Source organism: Pelodiscus sinensis, chromosome 12 (assembly GCF_049634645.1).
Source record: "Pelodiscus sinensis isolate JC-2024 chromosome 12, ASM4963464v1, whole genome shotgun sequence".
NCBI lineage: Eukaryota > Metazoa > Chordata > Testudines > Trionychidae > Pelodiscus > Pelodiscus sinensis.
In genome coordinates, this window is record NC_134722.1 from 8,525,742 (window position 1) to 8,544,419 (window position 18,678).

At 49.8% G+C, this 18,678-nt stretch overlaps 1 protein-coding gene across 2 annotated transcripts in view; it reads right to left on the reverse strand.

Moving 5' to 3' along the window:
- Positions 1 to 18,678, reverse strand: part of ATP2C2 (ATPase secretory pathway Ca2+ transporting 2) — a 56,649-nt gene that overhangs the window by 18,841 nt on the left and 19,130 nt on the right. For both annotated transcript variants that reach the window (XM_014579380.3, XM_014579381.3), the window contains exons 4-12: positions 16,425 to 16,514; positions 15,497 to 15,532; positions 15,336 to 15,397; positions 6,905 to 7,013; positions 6,674 to 6,823; positions 6,497 to 6,565; positions 5,961 to 6,036; positions 4,759 to 4,825; positions 2,529 to 2,653 (exon numbers count right to left, since the gene is read on the reverse strand). In XM_014579380.3, coding sequence (XP_014434866.2) covers positions 2,529 to 2,653; positions 4,759 to 4,825; positions 5,961 to 6,036; positions 6,497 to 6,565; positions 6,674 to 6,823; positions 6,905 to 7,013; positions 15,336 to 15,397; positions 15,497 to 15,532; positions 16,425 to 16,514 — 784 coding nt within the window. The remainder of the gene's footprint in view (positions 1 to 2,528; positions 2,654 to 4,758; positions 4,826 to 5,960; positions 6,037 to 6,496; positions 6,566 to 6,673; positions 6,824 to 6,904; positions 7,014 to 15,335; positions 15,398 to 15,496; positions 15,533 to 16,424; positions 16,515 to 18,678) is intronic.

Genomic DNA, 18,678 nt, shown 5'->3' on the forward strand with positions numbered 1-18,678 from the left:
TAGAGAAAGAACAAAATACAAAAAAGCTGGATGAATTTTCTAACCCCTCATTAGGGCTTAGAGAGAAAACCAGGTGCAAACATTTCTTTGTGCTTCTCTACTGGCTTGATCCCATAGGGTATGTCTACACTAGCTCGTTAATTCGAGCTAGGTAGGCAAATCAGGCAACCGGAGTTGCAAATGAAGCCCGGTATTTAAATATCCCAGGCTTTATTTGCATGTTCCTGTCCGGCTGCCATTTTTAAATCCCCCTTAGTTCGAACAAATTTCCCGCGGCTACACGCAGCAGTTTAAAGTTAATCCAAACTAAGTCCTCGTGGAATGAGGTGTAACAGTTAATCTGAACTAAGGACTTAGTTCAGATTAACTTTAAACTGCCACGTGTAGTCGCGGGCAGTTCATTCCAAGGGGAGGGGGGGAGGAGGGTGTTAAAAATGGCGGCCGTACGGGAACATGCAAATAAAGCCCGGGATATTTAAATCCCAGGCTTCATTTGCAACTGCGGTTGCCTGATTTGCCTACCTAGCTCGAATTAACGAGCTAGTGTAGACATACCCCTACTGTAGTACCCTGTATAGGATTTGGGTTTGGGCTCTATTAGGAGATAGCTTTGGGAAGGAAGGCTCCCTCACCTTTGACCCTCACATGTTGCACAGTTCTGAGACGGCATTCATTTCTGAGGAAGTGATCAATTTCTCTGAGCTGAGCACAAGAGTTCCTAAAGTGGATTAGAGTCTGGGAGAGGCAATTCCACATTCCCACTCTCCTTTGAAATGATAAAGCATCTCAATACAACAAGTATAAAAATTCTGGGCCCAATTAATTTACACAAAAGCCCCTCTGAACTGCACTGATGATGGATAGCAGATTCAGGGTGGGAGTGAATTAGACAGATGTGGCACAAGGAGGTTTTAGTCTGAAGGAAAAATCAGGTTCGCTCACTTTAGTCATTTAAATGGACTGAATCATTTGCCCAGAAGGTGGCAAAATGGGCCGAGCTCAGATACAGTAAGGCTGTATAAGAATACAGAAAGAAGATAGAACATTGATCTGGGATTAAGCTAATTGCAATTTTGAAGGATTAGTGCAGAGCAAATCATTATCTGATTATTTTGAACATAATTCTTTGCTGATTTTTTTAAAAGGAAGTTGAATAAGCACAAACATACGCCTTAAGAAAGTTTTGTGGCCCTGTGTCATTAAAAGGTACAAGAATGTGGCTGCGTTTAATGCTTGGACATTATTACAAAATTCCTAATTGTCTGAAAAAAACCCCGTTTAGAGCTGGTACTTTCAGAATTCCATCAGTTCTTTCTGGGAAGCTCTACGTGTCCTGGCATAAGAGTCAGTGCAGATAAGATGTAGATGAGGTGTTAAGACTTTCTGAATACAAGGGCCCTGATCCTAAAGGAAAGGAAGAAAGGAAAGGGAAAAAAGAATAGGATTGCTTTCGATATTAGGGAGATAAACACCAGAGAGAGAGAAAAACTAATTTAAGCTAATGACTTTGTTGGCAGAAGACCAAATGGGGCTAAACCCGTGATGAATAAATTCAGGTTGGAAATCGGAAGGTGTTTGACCATTAGAGGACTGAGGTACTGGCACAGCCTTTCAGTGCTAGTAGAGGGGGCCTAAGTGGTTTGAAGATGGAGCTCAAAACATTTCTAAATGGGATTACGAGACAGGTTGCCTGTGACAGCCGGGGCCTGGGCTCAGAGGCCTAGGAGGTCCCTTCCAGGCCTGTGTTCCACGGTCCTCGGGCGATGGGAGTTACGTCTGTGTCAGCAATGCAGGACAAGGCTCCACCATAGCCATTTAAAGCTGCATGATGCTGCCTTATGGTCCTAGACCCTTGTCGATAAGTTCATTCTATCGTCAGAAGTCAAGTGTTGCTCAGTCTAGGACATCCTTGTTTCCTCTCGTGCACTGCCCCATACTAACCCATGGGGCCAGGATGCCAGGTCGTAGGAGACAGTGATTTTGGAGGTGCCATTGAGAAGAGGAGTATCAGTGAGGTGGAAGCACTTGATCTGGCCTATGCCATAGTACCTTGCTCTAGTACAGAGGCAGCTACTGCTGCCCAGCCAGGCACCGAAGAGGAGAAACACATGGACTAACTGAGTGGGAAGGAAGCAAAGAGGTAGGTATGGGAGCGTGAGCAAGACAAACCTTAGGAGTATGAAGAGCTAGTCCAAGCCAGGCAATTCCATGAAAAGAAAGGGTTACAGAGACACATGGCTGTAGCCTTTGATCTCAGCAGCATTTCTGGTGTGCCACTTTAGTGGCCGTTGGGTCTAAAGGGAGAAGAATGAAGAACGCAGTTGGAGGGTGAAGAGGAAGATAGAGCCAAAGTCCAAGAACGTAGGTGATTGGGTTTCTCCAGCCTACAGTCTAATCACAATATTTTAATATACCCATCCCCAGGGTTATCTACGCCAGCCAGTAGCCAGTTCAATGTTAGATTTGTATAGCATGGACAGACAAACGTACTGCTTTGTTTCCTTGGATGAGACAATCATCAGCCTTACCCAGAGTTTCTACTATGGGCAGCTTCTTCACAATCACTCTTTTCTTGGCCATCCTTAGAACGCCCAGCACCAGTGTCACCGTGACCACAATGGGCAGCCCCTCTGGGATGGCGGCCACCGCCAGGCTGGGTAACAGGATAGGGAAAAAACGGGTTTCCGGTTACAGTGCATCACACTACCAGGCCCTGCGCCAAGCTGATAGTCGGATATTGCAAATAAGCATTTCTAGAAGGCATGAGGTTTAAACATCCTCTTGGATGCCAAGGTCTAGGGTGGAAATCTTGAGACCATTGCATATTAGCGACTCCAGTTTCCATAATGAAACAGAAATGTTTACAATAATCTCCGGCCAATCCTTTGCTGTTTGAATGCATCTGGAGAATGAGCACTACTTGGAATCTCAGAAGATCAAGAGTCAAACTGACTTCCTCTCATAGGCCAGGTCTACACTAGGGGGCAAAGTCAAACTAAGACATGCAACTCCAGCTACTTGAATAGCGTATCTGGAGTCAACATATCTTAGTTCAATTTACTGCAGTGCCCTCACTGGGGGATGGGTGGAGGGGTTGATGGGCTGAAACTGTCCCATTGACTCCCCTTATTTCGCACAACCCAGTGGAATACTAGAGTTGATGGGAGTGTGATCAGTGGTTGATTTAGCGGGTCCTTACTAGACCTGCTAAATCGACCCCTAGGAGATTGACTCTGCAGAGTCATTCTCCTGGTAAGTGTAGACAAGGCCTTAGATGCATCAAAGCTATTCTGAGAGTTAATCCTAGTTGGAGCAGCCTGTACTGCCAAAGGAACTTTTGGTGCCATAGTCAACCAGATTGGCATCTGTCATTGTGCAGAGTTATGCCAAAGAAACGACAAACCAACAGTCATTTATAACCCTCCATTATTCTGCCAGAAGGTATGAATGGGCCTAAGATAACTGCTGTTATAAGGCAATACATGTTTATATTAAGCACAAAACTTGAGACTTTGGGGGAAAAAGAAAATCACACACACACACACACACACACACACACACTTGAGAGCAAGGACACCCAGGAAAGCCAATAAACTGGAGCTCAGGGCACTGCCTTGGAATGCAGTAGACCTAGATTCAGCCATGACTGGAACCAATTGGAGCTGTGTGTGTCTCAGCACCTTTGAAACTCCCAGGCAAGAACTGCTGACAAAACTCTTTTCTCCTTTTCTCCTAGCCCTTGCGAGAATGAAATTGAACTACTTCCGTTCCTTCCATTTTTATTTCCATGCAGTGCTAGTTAATGAATAATTTTAGAGCTATGGCAACACATAAGGACCCATTTTCCAAAAGTTACTCAAACAGACAGTTTATTGTGTTTGATTAAGAGGCTGTGCATATATTTCCATATGGCAAGTACAAATGTAACATTCCTGGCTTTATAAACAACTCAGGGAAAGGCTAATATTTGCAAATGTAACATTCCTTCTTAATTTATAGCATAGACATAAGACTAGAACAAAGGCCATAGGTCTGATCCAGTGTGGCCAATCTAGACCAGTAGCCGGTCTCTGACAGTGGCCAGTGCTGGATGTTTCTGAGGGAATGAACAAAAGACGGCAATTGTGAATGGTCCCTTATCACATTGGCCCATCCCACCTTCTGGCAGTTGGTGGCTTTGGGACAACCAGAACGTGGGGCTGTATCTCTGACCATCTTGGCTAAATAGCCATGGATGGACCTGCTCTCCATGAAATTATCTCATGCATATGTGATGTACTGTCACACGTGTGAAGAAGTACTTTCTTAGGGTTGTTTTCACATTGTTGCATACAAAAATGTTGCAGGAATTTTTTGGGCAGGGGTACAGGTAGGGGAGGCTGTGCTGATGTGGATGCCTCTCAAAGCACTATTCTGTAGAAATACATTCATGGCAGAATTTGGACATTTGTGAAATAATATATCAAAATGCATTGTTCTGTTCCCCAAAATAAATAAATTAAACCTCAAGCCTTTCCCCCCCCTCCATTTGCCATTGAATGACTAGTAAGGCACAGATTCTACATCTACTGCAGTCAATGGTGAAGCGCCCATTGGCTTCAGAGATGCAGCCATAGATTAAGGGACTAACACAAGTATTCTGAGTTCTTGTGTTCGAGAGAACACACACCCTCCATTGAATCAAACAACCTCTGAAATGCTGAAACTCAGTGGGATGTGTTTCTCTGTAGCAACACAAGAATTATTTTCAATCCTCACCTCACTCCGATAGTGAACATACTGAGAAGATGCTTTCCTTGCAACCAGCCAATCAGCATTATTAAACCTGGGAGAAGGAGGGAAAGGCAATTGAAAAATGGAAGTTAAGGGTCGGTGTGGGATTTTAAGATCTCTCCTCTCCAAGTGTCATAGTCTGGACCAGTGGTTCCCAAATTTTTCGGCAACGGGCCCTTTTTTTGATTTTTGAAAATCCCTCATGCCCCCTCCCCCCAACAGCAAAACTTGTAGAAAGAAAGAAAGAGAGAGAGAGAGAGAAAGAGAGAAAGAAAGAAAGAAAGAACCAACTGACCAGGGCAGCTTGATGGGGAAGGGGAGAGAGCTGGGGTTGCCTCACGCCCCCCCTGGAATTTCTTCATGCCCCCCAGTTTGGGAACCCATGGTCTGGACAGCCAAAGCCATCTCTGAGGAGGTGTAGGGCCTGGGGGGCAACCCCTTTCCCCCTAGTGGCCTAGATGTGGGGCCCAAAGCCTAGATGTGGGGCCCAAAGCCTAGATGTGGGGCATGCCACCTTTTCCCTAAGCCCCACCCCTGCTCTACCTCGGCACTGCCCCTTCCTGTCCCTGCTCTGCCCTCTTGCCTAAAGCCTCCTCCCCTGGGAGACATGACCCAGGAGATTACTGGGGGCCTGGCATGGGGCAACAGCAGGGGTTGGCCCTCCCCTCCCATGCTCACCATGTGGTAGCAGGAGCTGGAGTGACCCAGCAGCCTGCTCTGCCCCCTCCCAGTCTACCATGCTCCCCTTCTCTGCAGCAGCGGAGGCGCTCTGCATAGTTCACGGGGAGAGGGCTGCCAGGTCACTCCAGCTCCCACTGCTGTGGTGATGGGGGAGTGACCCTTGCTGCTGCCCCCACGCCAGATCCCCAGGTAATCCCCCATGCTGCCCTGGGCTCTGTCCGTAGGACAGTTGCGGCAGCCACCACAGGGCCCGCCCAAAGCACGGGGCTTGGGGTAGCTGCCCTGAGGGATGGCTCTGGCCGAGGCCCTGCATATGAAAGGGCCCTTTTGAAAAAGTTGCCTCGGGACCCCAGCGGTGCTGAACTAGAGGTGCTGAAGGTGCATCCTCTTTCCCCCCCCCCCCCCCCCCAACACACACTATAAACATGGTTCCAGCCCCGTGGGAGGAGCACAGGAATACTCTCATAATGGACTGCACCAGAGGGAATGCATTCGGGCCAACTCACCGATTATACAAAAGGAGAAAAGGGTGAGTTGTTTCCCCAGTTTATCCATGCTTTTCTGGAGAGGCGTTTTAGGCGTCTGGAAAGGTGAAGAGAAAAAAAATTGATTTCTGTTCTGTAAAATGAAGTGCATGAGGAAAATCCTTCTAGTAACAGTAACACCAATAAATCCAGTTATTGTTGGAGCAACCCTAAACTGAGATAGGGGGCTTACTGTGCATATACACCACAAATACAGTGAAAGACAAATGCTTGTTAGAGTTTCTAATCTCAATAGACAAGATAGGAGGACTTGTCAATTCACAGAGGGGGAATTGAGGCACAGAGAGAATAAGTGACATGCCAAAGATCACACAAAGTTTGTAACTTTGGTCCAGCTGTCTTAAACCCTACTACAATGCCTGAAACAAGATCATCCTCCCTACAGCCATGTGATCACCAGTATTTGAGTGACAAAACAAGGACTTAGGTACCTCCCAGCACCGCTGTGAAAATGACAGCACAGTGCCAACAAAACAAAAACACTTCTTGTCCCTTACCTCTTCGGCTTGCATCAATTTAAACACCTCTCCAAATTGCGAGTGTTCACCAGTTCCGATAACTATTCCCTGGATGAGGAAAGTAACAATGAGAATTATGCAAAATATTGTGTTTACTTAATAGCTGGAGAATCTTTTATCTAGAGGTGGATGATGTGGAGTGTATGTAGGACTCACTTTTCCCTTCCCGTAGCGCACCAGTGTTCCCATGAAAGCAACATTACTTAGCGTTGTTATGTCTCCAGCTTCCAGTAAGGGCTCATCAGTCTTACTGCAAGGCTCAGCTTCTCCAGTAAAACTGGATTCGTCCACCAACAGGTCTGTAACCTAATAAAAAATGTAATTGTGTGGAGCCGTTATCATAGCGCTGACCAGCAAACCAATCTTAGTGTGTAAGCTGGTGTTTACCTCAATCAGTCTGATATCTGCCGGCACCCTGTCTCCAACAGAAAGACACACAATGTCTCCTGGGACCAGGTCTCGAGCAAGAAGATGCTGTAGTTTTCCTTCCCGTATGCTGCGTTACATTGAGAGAATGATACTATTTAAATGATGGTTACTATTTCTACAGGCTGAACAACAGGGTTCCCTGTAAGGTCTGTGCCTCTGCGGGTGCACACCAAGAATTTCAGTCCTGCCACCCCCTGAACAAAGCCACATAGCCACGGCCCCGGCTGTTCCGGGGGTGAGGCTGCGTGGTGGGTGGCTGCCCCATGTGCCAGGACTGGAGCTGGGCTGTGGTGCAGCTGCTTCTGGGCCAGGCCCAGGGCCAGGATACTAAAAATAGCACCGCAGTTCTGGCTTCAGCCCTAGCACACAGGGAAGCCACCTGCCATGCTGCCCTGCCTGGCAGGTGCAGGTGTCAGGATGGCAAATGGGGAGGAAAGGGGCGGGTGGAGAATTAAAGGAAAGGTTCAGGTGATGAGAGGAAGAGGCTCATGCAGAGGGGACAGGAGGGGGCCAAGGCAGGAGAAGAAAGGGGAAGGCACCAAGGGGCAGGATGGAGGAGAGACAAATGCCAAGGGTACAAGAGGAGACAAAGAGGGGAAAGGGCAGGAAAAGCATGGGGGAGAGGATGGAAAGGTGTCAGTGGGGGTATGTCTACACTACCACCCTAGTTCGAACTAGGGTGGTAATGTAGGCAACCGGAGTTGCAAATGAAGCCCGGGATTTGAATTTCCCGGGCTTCATTTGCATAAAGCCGGGCGCCGCCATTTTTAAATGTCCGCTAGTGCGGACTCCGTGCTGCGCGGCTACACGCGGCACGGACTAGGTAGTTCGGACTAGGTTTCCTCATGAAACGAGGAGTAACAGTAGTTCGGAATAGGAAGCCTAGTCCGAACTACCTAGTCCGTGCCGCGTGTAACCGCGCGGCACGGAGTCCGCACTAGTGGACATTTAAAAATGGCGGCGCCCGGCTTTATGCAAATGAAGCCTGGGAAATTCAAATCCCGGGCTTCATTTGCAACTCTGGTTGCCTACATTAACCACCCTAGTTCGAACTAGGGTGGTAGTGTAGACATACCCTGGGAGAGGAAAGGGGAGAGACAGAGGGGAGGGGTAATGGGGGAAAAGGAGAAAGGAACAGAAGAGGCGAGGAGTAGGTGCTGGGAAAAGAGGGGTTGAAAGGACGGGTGGTCATAAGGAAGGCAGGTGACGGAACAAGTAATATGTGAGGGTGCAGAGGGGTGTGAGGAGAACTGGAGCAGAGGGTGGTAAGGGGGTGGGCACCAGGGAGGAAGAGGACAAGGAGGCAGGCAAGGGCAGTGAGAGAAGGGGGAGGCACCAGGAGGTATAGGGAAGGTGCAGGGGCCAGGGGATTGTGGGGATTAAGCAGAAGGACAGACACCAGGGAAGGGGGGGGGGGGAAGAGAAAAGGAGGGGAGGGACAGGGACCAGAGGGCACAGGAGAGAGGCAGGGCAGCTGGGTAGAGGAAGGAGAGTGTATGGTAAGGGAAGCTAGAGGAGGGGTGGGCACTGAGCGGGAGGGAGGGAAGGGCAAGTGCAGGAGTCAGAAAGGATGGGGAAGGGGCAGGTGCCCGGAGAGCTGAGGGGAGTGAGAAGGGCAGGAGCCAGGGCAGCAGAGGAGGGTGAGGGGTGGGGAGCAGCAGCAGGGACCAGATGAGGGAAGGGTGGGAGATATGGCAGCAAAGGGAGAGGTTTATAAACTTGGGTGCCACAGTGGCACACATCCAAACAAGAGCACATGACCTCAATATCGATGCACAAGACAAAAACTTACTCCAGTCATGGATGGAAAAATCTTAGCAGGAACACTGCTGAACATCATGTTAGGCAAATGTAAGGACATTTGCCCTCCCCCAAAGTCCTTCTATTCCAAATACAAGTTTACCATCTAACTAAGAATGAGGAAAGGGGATTATATTCCTACTCTGAATTCAGTTTTAATGCACAAACAGATGGGTGGATTACGGAAGCTTTAGATTTCAGTAATCATGTACATTTAACCTGAAATGTCCTGAACTAGAGTGTTTTCCCCATTATTTGGGCGTCGAAAGGCAGAGGCGAGAGATCATCATGCTTGGCAAGCTGTTGAAAGGTAGAATTACAGTTGGTATTTTTGAACGCCGCACTAAATGGTCACCTTGGAAAAGATTAGGAGCCTACTTTGTGAAATTCATTGGAGGAAACAGGAAAAGGTAACCAGAGGATTTGTAAGGTACAAGTTTCTGTGAATACTGAACTAGAGAAGCCCATGCCTCAATTTTGACCAATTATAGCCCCAACAGGAACCATTTATTGGTATTGGCCACAAGAGAGCTGATTTTCAATGATACAAGTAGTAAAAGGCTTTTTGTAAACTAGAAAGTTGATCCTTAACACCAAAGCAGTCAGACCAATAACATCAGATATACAATACACCACACTAGACATAAATATAGTCTCTATTTGTCACCTGCAGAGGTCTGTTTTTGAACTCATTATGGGCAACAAATACTGTCTTGACATTTGCCCAATATCCTGCATGTGCATGTAAGTTGGGTATTTGCAAATGCACATCAGCAGACAGGTATCCGTGCATGAACATCCCTAATCTGCACATTTGAGTTGCTTTCCATGGGTTTCCCAATGGGGGTGTGGCCAATGGGGGATTCCCCTTGTATCAGGGAATCAGAGTAAACTTGCTGTAGTGTCTCTTCTCCAAGTCCCTCCAGATTCTGGTTTAGTGGAGTTATACCCAAGGAAAAGGGGACATGATTTCCAGATGATAGATTTATCCTTTGGGTTACTGGCAGCTGGTACAAATTAGAGCAGCCTTCAGTACATCTGAATTACGGAAAGCAGTGGTGCAAAGAGGGCACAGGGTAGATTATTTCAAGGGATTCAGTCATGAGGCCAAAAACCCTAAAGGAAAGGGAAATCAGACAGATTTGGATAAATTCAGATGAGAAATCCTTCTTTTATCCCGACACACTTTAGTCAGGGTTGGGAAGCCTAACAAATATGGTCGGATCATGTCTCAGCCCATCGGACACAAATGCCAACCTGGGATTTATAGTTGTCTCTATGGCTACGTCTACACCGGCATGATTTTGTGCAAATACTCTTTAACGCAAGAGTTTTTGTGCAAGAGAGCATCTAGATTGGTCAGGGATTCATTGTAAGAACGATGCGCTTTTGCGCAAAAGTGCGTCTACATTGGCAGGATGCTTTTGCGCAAAAGCGGAAGCCCGGAACCATTTTGAAGAGGGCAAAAGGGCACCAGCCCTTTCCGGGGGCGGGGGCTGAAGCTCCTTTGAGACACGTGCTTAAAGGGATCTCCCCGGACAGCCGTTTCTCTCCTGCTGTGAGCTTTAGGACCTCTTGCAGGTACTGACAGCCGTAGCAGTTCTATTTGTGGTTGCCCTCTGCCTTATTGGACACCACTGTTTTCTGCCTTTAGTGCCTTTGGCTGATTTTTTGATCTCAGCTCGTTTGTTGTGCCATGGAGCCAGGGGTGGCCTTGTGCCTGCTCTGGCCCCTTCTGGCCATTTTGGAGTGGCTGCAGCTGCTGCTCCAGGCTGCTTCACTCCTTCTCCAGGACCTTGAGGCGCAGGTTGCTCTGGACTCCCTCACCAGGGAGGCCATGGTGTCCCTGTGCCATCCCCACCCCATCGTGGAGAGGTCCTTGTGGAGACTGGACACCAGCACCGACTGGTGGGACCGGCTGGTCCTGGGGCAATGGGACGACCAGCAATGGCTCCGGAACTGTCGCATGCGACAGCAGATGTTCCTGGAGCTATGTGCCTGGCTCGCCCCTGTGCTCCAGAGAAGCACCACCCGACTGCGGGCACCCATCCCCGTGGACAAGAGGGTCTCCATCGCACTCTGGAAGCTGGCCACCCCGGACAGCTACCGATTGGTGGCAAACCAGTTCGGGATGGGCAGATTGACCGTCGGTGCCGTTGTCATGCAGGTAAGTCCCAGGGGGAGTGGGGTGGGAGGAGGGTGCTGCATTCCATGCCCAGGGGCAGGCAAGACTCCAGGCTGGGTCACCCAAGGGTTTGGGCCGTCCGTCCCTTGCACAGGCCTGCTGGTGGTGGTGGGAGAGGGGGGGTTGCCCGTGGGCCGAGGGGGCCCTGGAGTGTGTGTGAGTGAGAGGACAGAGGGCATCATGGGGGGGGGACCCCTTAAGGGAGCACGCACTCACCCTGCCTTATGTGATGTGTTCCCCTGTGTTTCTCTGCACCCTCCTGCAGGTCGTCTGTGCCATCAATGACGACCTGCTCCAGAGAGTCATCTGCCTGCACGACATGGAGCCTATGGTGGCCGGCTTCGCTGCCCTGGGGTTCCCCAACTGCGGGGGAGCCCTGGATGCAACCCACATCCCCGTCTGTGCCCCAGAGCATTGAGCAGCCCATTTTATAAACAGAAAGGGGTACGTCTCCATCGTACTCCAGGCCTTTGTGGACCACCGTGGCCGCTCCCTGGACATTTATGTGGGCTGGTCTAGCAGGGCACACGACGCCCGCATTCTACGAAACTCCGGCCTGTTTGACAGTCTGGAGGCAGGCACTTTCTTCCCCCAGCGGGAATTTACTGTCGGGGATGTGCCAATGCCCACGTGTGTTGTGGGGGACACAGCCTACCCCCTGCTGCCCTGGCTAATGCGGCTCTACACGGGGCGGATGGACCACCAGCGGGCACGGTTCAACGACCAGCTAGAGTGCGCCCTTGGGTGTCTGAAAGCCCGGTTCCGCTGTTTGCTCACCTGTCTGGAGATGGGGGAGCAGAATGTCCCCGAGGTAGTGGCTGCATGCTGCTTGCTCCACAATCTCGTGGAGCGGAAGGGGGAGCCCTTCCTCCCGGCATGGATGGCAGGCGAGGGCCAGGCCTTCGAACAGCCCCGCACAGCTGCCATCTGCCAGGTGCACCACGATGGGATGCGCTTCTGGGAGGCCCTGATGGGGCCTGGGAGAACATCTCCATAGTAGGGTCGGCTCTGTCTCCCTTGACATCTCCTTCCCATCCCCAACCCTTCCCTCCTCCCCTCTCTTCCCCTCCCCACAAACAACCAAAACACAGGGTTTTTTTGGAACACAATATTTCGAACTTTATTATATTTACAATGGAAGGGGGAATGTAGGGGGGGAGTGGGGAGGAGGCTCTCAACTGGGACGGGGGAGCTACTGCTGGAAGGGGTGGCCCCTGCGACTGCCTCTGCGGGGGCGGACCTGGACATGGGGATCAGGCCGCGTTGGGGCAGGCAGCACAGGGAGGTGAGCAGGAGGAGGAGGGGGCATTGTGGGAGCCGAAGGGGCAGGAGGAGGAGGAGGCATTGCGGGAGCAGGAGAGGCAGGAGGGGGGGGGGCACAGACATTGCTATGGGAGGGATGGCAGGTGGATGGGGCACTGCCATGCCATAGTACACAGCATGCCCAATGTGAGCGGTGAGGGCAGTGATGGCATCTGCCACTCGCTCACATTGGGCCTGGAAGTGACCCCAGGCCTGCTGGCGCCACTCAACGTCCACCTCCACCCACCGGGTGACGGCCGCCTCAATGCGCTCAACAGCCTGCACGTGCTGCCGAAGCAGTTGGTCCCGCTGCCGGACCCGCCGGCTTGGGGCTTGGGTGGTTGGGGGAAAACTGCCGCTGCCGCAGGGCTGGAGGGTCCCCCGCTTCTGCTCGGTCCCGCTGCAGGGAACAGAGGAAAGGACGGGTCACTCAGGCAGCCCAGCCACCGTCCCCGCACCTCATGCCCTCCGCCCCTGAGGCCAGGTGACACCACGGTACTGTGGCTTGGGCCCACTCTCCCCCACCCCCGTATTGTATGTTTGCATACAGCACTGCCCCCCGAGAAGGATGCTCCTCCATGTATTATAACCACCGGTCTGTTTCCTGGCCCCTCGGAGGGTGGGAGGGCGCGTGTGTTGTGTTAACCTGTGGAACTCCCTGCTAGGGGAGGCTGTGAGGCTTTGGGCTAATCAGTGGTGTTTGGCAGGGAGCAAGATGAATCCCCACACAGTGCCTGGGAGCACATATGGCAGACGTGGTCTGGGCTGTCAGATCCCCATCACGTGACTGTCTCTTGGATGGAACCAGGGGTGACTGGGGAGTGTACCATCCTTGGAGCGAAACTCAGGTGGCTCTAAGGCCGCTCCGAGCGCTTCCCTCTTCCTCTCCCGCTAGCCCTCACATACAGTAGCCCAGGGACGTGTGTGGCCGCAGTGGGGACTTCCCTCGAGGGCCAGCCAAGGAGGGAGCAGACAAGGGATTCAGTGGGGGCCACGCTCACAGGGCTGTGACGCTGCGGTTTTCCCACCAGCAGCTGGCAGTGCCTCACAGCGAGGCATGGAACAGTGGTGCCGTTCTGTGTGCTGCACCCTTGCGGAGCTGTGGGCTGCGGCCTGAGCTCCTGGGGCCCTGGCTGGTTCCAACTGGCATCCACCCTCTCCCCTGGTCCGGACGTGAGTGAGCAGCACGGTACCAGGTGTGACCTGGAGCTGCCTGCCACGGCCACGTGCCACTCGGTCACCAGGCTGCACACTGTTAACGCTACACAGTGTGCAGCTCACACTTCCTAAGTGACGCTCCCTCCCTCTTCTGTCCCCCTGAGCACCTGGCTCCTCCCCCCCCACCCCCCGCCCTTGTGAGTGCAAAGTGAAACACTCACCACTGGATCCTTCCCCGGCCTCCAAGGATGCACGGGAGACGTCAGGGCTGCTGGAGATGACCTCGAGCTGGAGGGTCACGCTGCTGCCCTGGTCGTCCTCCTCATCTGACCCCCTGGTGGCTCATCTTCCTCCCCCACCTCGCTGGGCCTGGTGACGGGAGGGCACCTGCAGGTGTCCACAGGCATGGATGGTCCGTGGGGTGCTGCCTGGTCCAGGATGCGGTGGACCCACTGGTAGTGGGGGCAGCTGTCGGCTCCTGCCCCCTGGATCTCGCTGGCCCAGACATAGCCCAGGTGCAGCTCTTTTACCTTAGCCCCGACCTGCTCGAGGGTCCGGGCTGGATGTCCCTGGTGTGAGAGCGCCTGGGCCATGCGGCAGAAGAGATCCGCATTGCGGCCACAGGTGCCCCGGGTGTCGTGGAGGGCCTCCTCTTCTGCCCACAGGTCCAGGAGGGCCTCGAGCTCCCCTGGGGACCAGGACGAGGCTCTCCGTTTCCTGCCCCTTGGGGCCTCCTGCGCTGGGGGTGCGGGTGACTGTTCCCCCCCTGGAGTGGCCATTCTGGTGGCTGTTGGGGAAGGCAGCAGAGCCGCATGGCAGAGCTCTGGGCAGAGGTGGCAGAAGGGCTTCTGCCTTGTGGCCTCTGCAGGCTGTGTCTGCCTTTAAGGGGGCTCGGGTTACCAGGAAGTCCAGGAGCTGCCTGCAGGTACTGAGTGTCCAAGCGGCCACTAGGGCTTTTTTCCATTGAGACTGCTTTTGCACAAAATGTCTTGGCTGCCTGTCTACACTGGCCTCTTGTGCAAGAAGCACTGATTTCATACACTAGAACGTCAGTGTTCTTGCGCAAGAACTCGCTGCCTGTCTACAGGCTGCTTTTGCACAAAATCTCGCCAATGTAGACACAGCCTAACTTTAATCAGAAATCAATATGTGATTGCAGGCAGTGTTCCCTATAAACTGAGCTCTTGGGCAGCCACCTAGGGGAGAGTCAGTTGCCCGGCTGTTTAGCAGAGTGTCCGCAACTGGCAGCATGTATGTCTACAGGTGGTGCATATCCACACATGCCTTGGTGCACATAAAATTTATTCTGCACATGGATGGAAAAAATTAGAGGGAACATTGCTTGCAGGTGTAACTGGACTTGACTAAAGCTAGCTGTTCTCTTGGATCACATGTAAAGGATCTTTAGCTATACAGCCTCTTCCCGACTTACGAACCAGTTATGGACCAAGCAATTGGTCGTAACTTTGTTCATAAGTCAGACCCCATAGAGTTACATGTGACTGCGCTGTTCATAAGCGCGGATCGCGTTCGTAACTCGGGGTCCGCCATTTACAACAGCTTCAGTCGTAACTGTGAACGGTCGTAAGTCGACTGTTCGCAACTTGGGCACCGGCTGTACACATATAAACCCAATGCTAATAATCAGGGCTCAAACTGAGGAACATAGGTTCCAAAACATGACCTTTGGACCCCCTCAGCTAAAGGAGAACTCCTGCAACTGTGAACAGGAGGACAAGTCATTAGAGGGAGCTACGACGACATGCACTATGGCAACGTATTACCAACTGGACACCCATCAAATCCCCTATCCAGGGACACATTTATCCAGTATGTTCTCTTGCAATTCATTGCATGCATAAGCATCAGAACTGTTGCCTTCATTAGCTGGCTCTTTCCCCACAATCCGAACTAAAGGCAAATGAATAGCTATGCATGACTTACCAGTTACACTCTGGAGGGACTAATTTGTTGAGTTCTTCTAAAGATTTTTCAGAGCGATACTCCTTATGAGAAAGCAGCATAAAACTAAGTTACAAAATCAGGACGACTCCAAATGGAAGATGCAGAGCTGTGCTGCAATGTTATGGATTCTTAGGACATACCTGAATGAAGGCCACTGTAACCACAATTAGAACGGCCTGAGGAGAAAGAAACATTAAATTCATGTTAAATGCGGTTAATGCCATGCTTGTATTACAGGTGATTCTCAGATTCTATCCACAGAAGGGATCACTGTGATCCTGTAAGTCTGATTATCTCTAGGCTACAGAATTTCCCCCAAATAATTCATAGAGCAGATCTTTTAGGGGGAAAAAACATCCAATAATAGAATACTAGAAGTGGAAGGGACCTCAAGAGGTCATCAAGTCCAGTCCCCTTACTTCACAGCAGGACTAACAACCATCTAGATCATCCCTGACAAATGTCTATCTAACCTGCTCTTAAATATCTCCAACGATGGAGATTCCACAACCTCTCTAGGCAATTTATTCTAATGCTTAACCACCCCGGTAGGAACTGTTTACTAATGTCCAACCTAAACGTCCCTTGCTACAATTTAAGTCCATTGCTTCTTGTCCTATCATCAGAAGATAAAGAGAATAATTCTCCCTCCTCTTTTAGCACCCTTTTAGGCAATTGAAAGCTATTATCATGGCCCCTCCCAGTCTTCTCTTCTCCAAACTAAACAAACCCAGTTCTTTCAGTCTTCCCTCATAGGCTGTGTTTCCTAGACCTTTAATAATTCCTGTTACTCTTCTGTGAACTTTCTCCAATTTCTCCACATCTTTCTTGACATGTGGTGCCCCAAACTGGACACAACACTCTGACTGAGGCCTAATTAATGCAGAAGAGTGTGGAAGAATCAGTCTCAATTTAAAAATTGCCAGTGACGGAGAATCCTCCATAAGCCTTGGAAAATGGATCCACTGATTAATTATCTTCACTGTTAAAACCCACATGCCTTATTTCCAGTCTGAATTTGCCTAGCTTCAGTTTCCAGATGAATTCACTTGTAGGTAAACAACTTACCATAGTAATACTCACAGCATCCTCATATTCTTTGGTAATTACACTTACTAAAGCAGAAGCCAGCAGCAATAGAATGAGCGGATTCTTAAACTAAAAATAAAATAAGAGATTTTGTTTCAAACACATTTCATTTAAGAAAAATAATGCTTATTTGTTCACTGTTAAGAGACATAGTTTAATGCTGCACACCTTTAAAATAAGAAATATGCAACTGATATAAAGAATTCCTTTAATTAGTGCTACTGCATCATTCTGCAGTCAGAATTAGTGAAAATTAAATTGCCTCCCTGTCTAGCATCAGTCTAATCGTGTTCATAAGAGTACATGCATGGAGCGGCTAGGTTACTCACTGACCCGGAGAATATGCTCCAAAGTTCAGACCACAGCACACGTGCTGTCTTCTGACTAATGACAAATGCAAGCAATTACCAGTTGCGCCAAATCATTGGGAACTATTGGATGCTCAGGTCTTTTGAAAAAATCTGGTCACTTATTTTGGAACCTAACTATGGATTTAGGAGCCTAACTTTAAGCTTCCATTAGTGAAAATCTCAGCCCAGGGCTGGCCCTATTAATATGCAAAATATACAGCTGCACAGAGCACCATGAAATCTGGGGCACCCAATTGCCCCAATGTTGCGGTACTCTAGGCAGGTGCATGCTGCATACTGATGTTGACTGCAGCAGGCCAGCCCCCCATGAGCTGTGCCCAGCTGCCGCTCACCAGACAGTGGTGTGAACATGAGCCAGAGGATTCAGGAGGAGTGGGGGCGGGAGGGGGAGGAGGTGGCCAGCTTCACAACTGTTTCCTGTTCCACTTGAGTCCTCCAGCCCTCACTCCCACCACTCTCAGATGCTTGTGCCTCTCGCCTGCTCCCCTCAGGCTGTCTGATAAGCCTCCCTGCCCTGCTCCTGCCCCCCACAGTTCTGGGTCTGCCTCCCTAGCTTATGACCCTGAAGCACAATCCTGGGGAGGGGTTGGCCCCCCTGAAGAGCTGTCCCCACCTATGGGGGGGAGGAGGGGGAAGAGTACTCAGGCTGTGTAGGATATCAGCATTGGGAGACATAGCCCTGCCTCAGTCTCACTTAGTAACCGCTAGAACTGAGGTAACTTAGTTAAGTAAAATAAGAGGGGAAGCAACCCTCCCCCCCCCAAGTGGAGTTATGAAGATGCAGATAAAAGGAGTTTGGGCTTGAGCCAGTTCTCATTGAAGTCAATGGTGAAATTCAAGTCATTAGTTGCCATCCTTACCAAAAGATTGGCCCTAGAGGCATAAAATACAGCCAGTGAAAGGAGTCAGGCCATTTAAAACCGGATGTTAGGGGCCATTCCAGTTGATGAGTGTGAATTGGGCACCCCCGCAAGAAACACTTCCAAGGAGAATGTAGAGTTAGGATTTTTTGTACAGTTGTGTTCTCTTACTGGACCCTCAAAAGAAAATCCCTTTGTTAAAAGGGTCAAGGCAGGGAAGCAAAGCACCAAAGAGTCATTTTTAATTAGGTGCCAAGAATGCTTTAGAAACAAGCTGAGAAAATGTACTGATGGTCATATGGACCTGCTCAAAGGACACTCAATAATGAGGAGGGAGAAAGCAGTGAAATAAAAATGAACCCTTAAAAAAAAAAAAAAAAAGAAAAAGAAAATCCAGCTGAAGTAAAACCAAAAATGACAACAATACATCATCAAAAATAATCCCAACTGTGGTAAAAAAATCCAAGGCACAGACGAAATTACATTCTGCTCGTGAGATCTGTGAATTAAAAATGAGATTCAACGTGCACCTAATGAAGCAAAACTCAGCTTTGGAAGGAGAAGATGGAAGACCACCCCTCTGTGTGTTTCTTGCATTATTTGAACCACTCCATCCCTCAATGTGATATCGCAATTTTGCATTTATTACTGTTACATGAGAGCTCAAGTTAACGGTCATCTGAGCTTTAAACATGCCATCTTTTGTTGTTGAAGATTTAGCGCTCTTTGGTTTCATTCACTGTACTGTGTTATAATTGAAATCAGAGTGGGTTCTAAGTATTATTTGCTTTATTCAGCCTGGCTTTCATTCTTCTGTCACTGGCTTGAGGGTAATAACAATAGTGTTCAGAGGTTTCAGGGGGTAGCCAAGTTAGTCTGTACAGGATAAACTTAAAAAAACTCAACAACAAATAGACTGATAGCACTTAAAAGACTAACAAAACCATAGTGTTGTTATGCAACTGGTGCAAAGAACGACAAAGCTCTTAATGTATATACAGT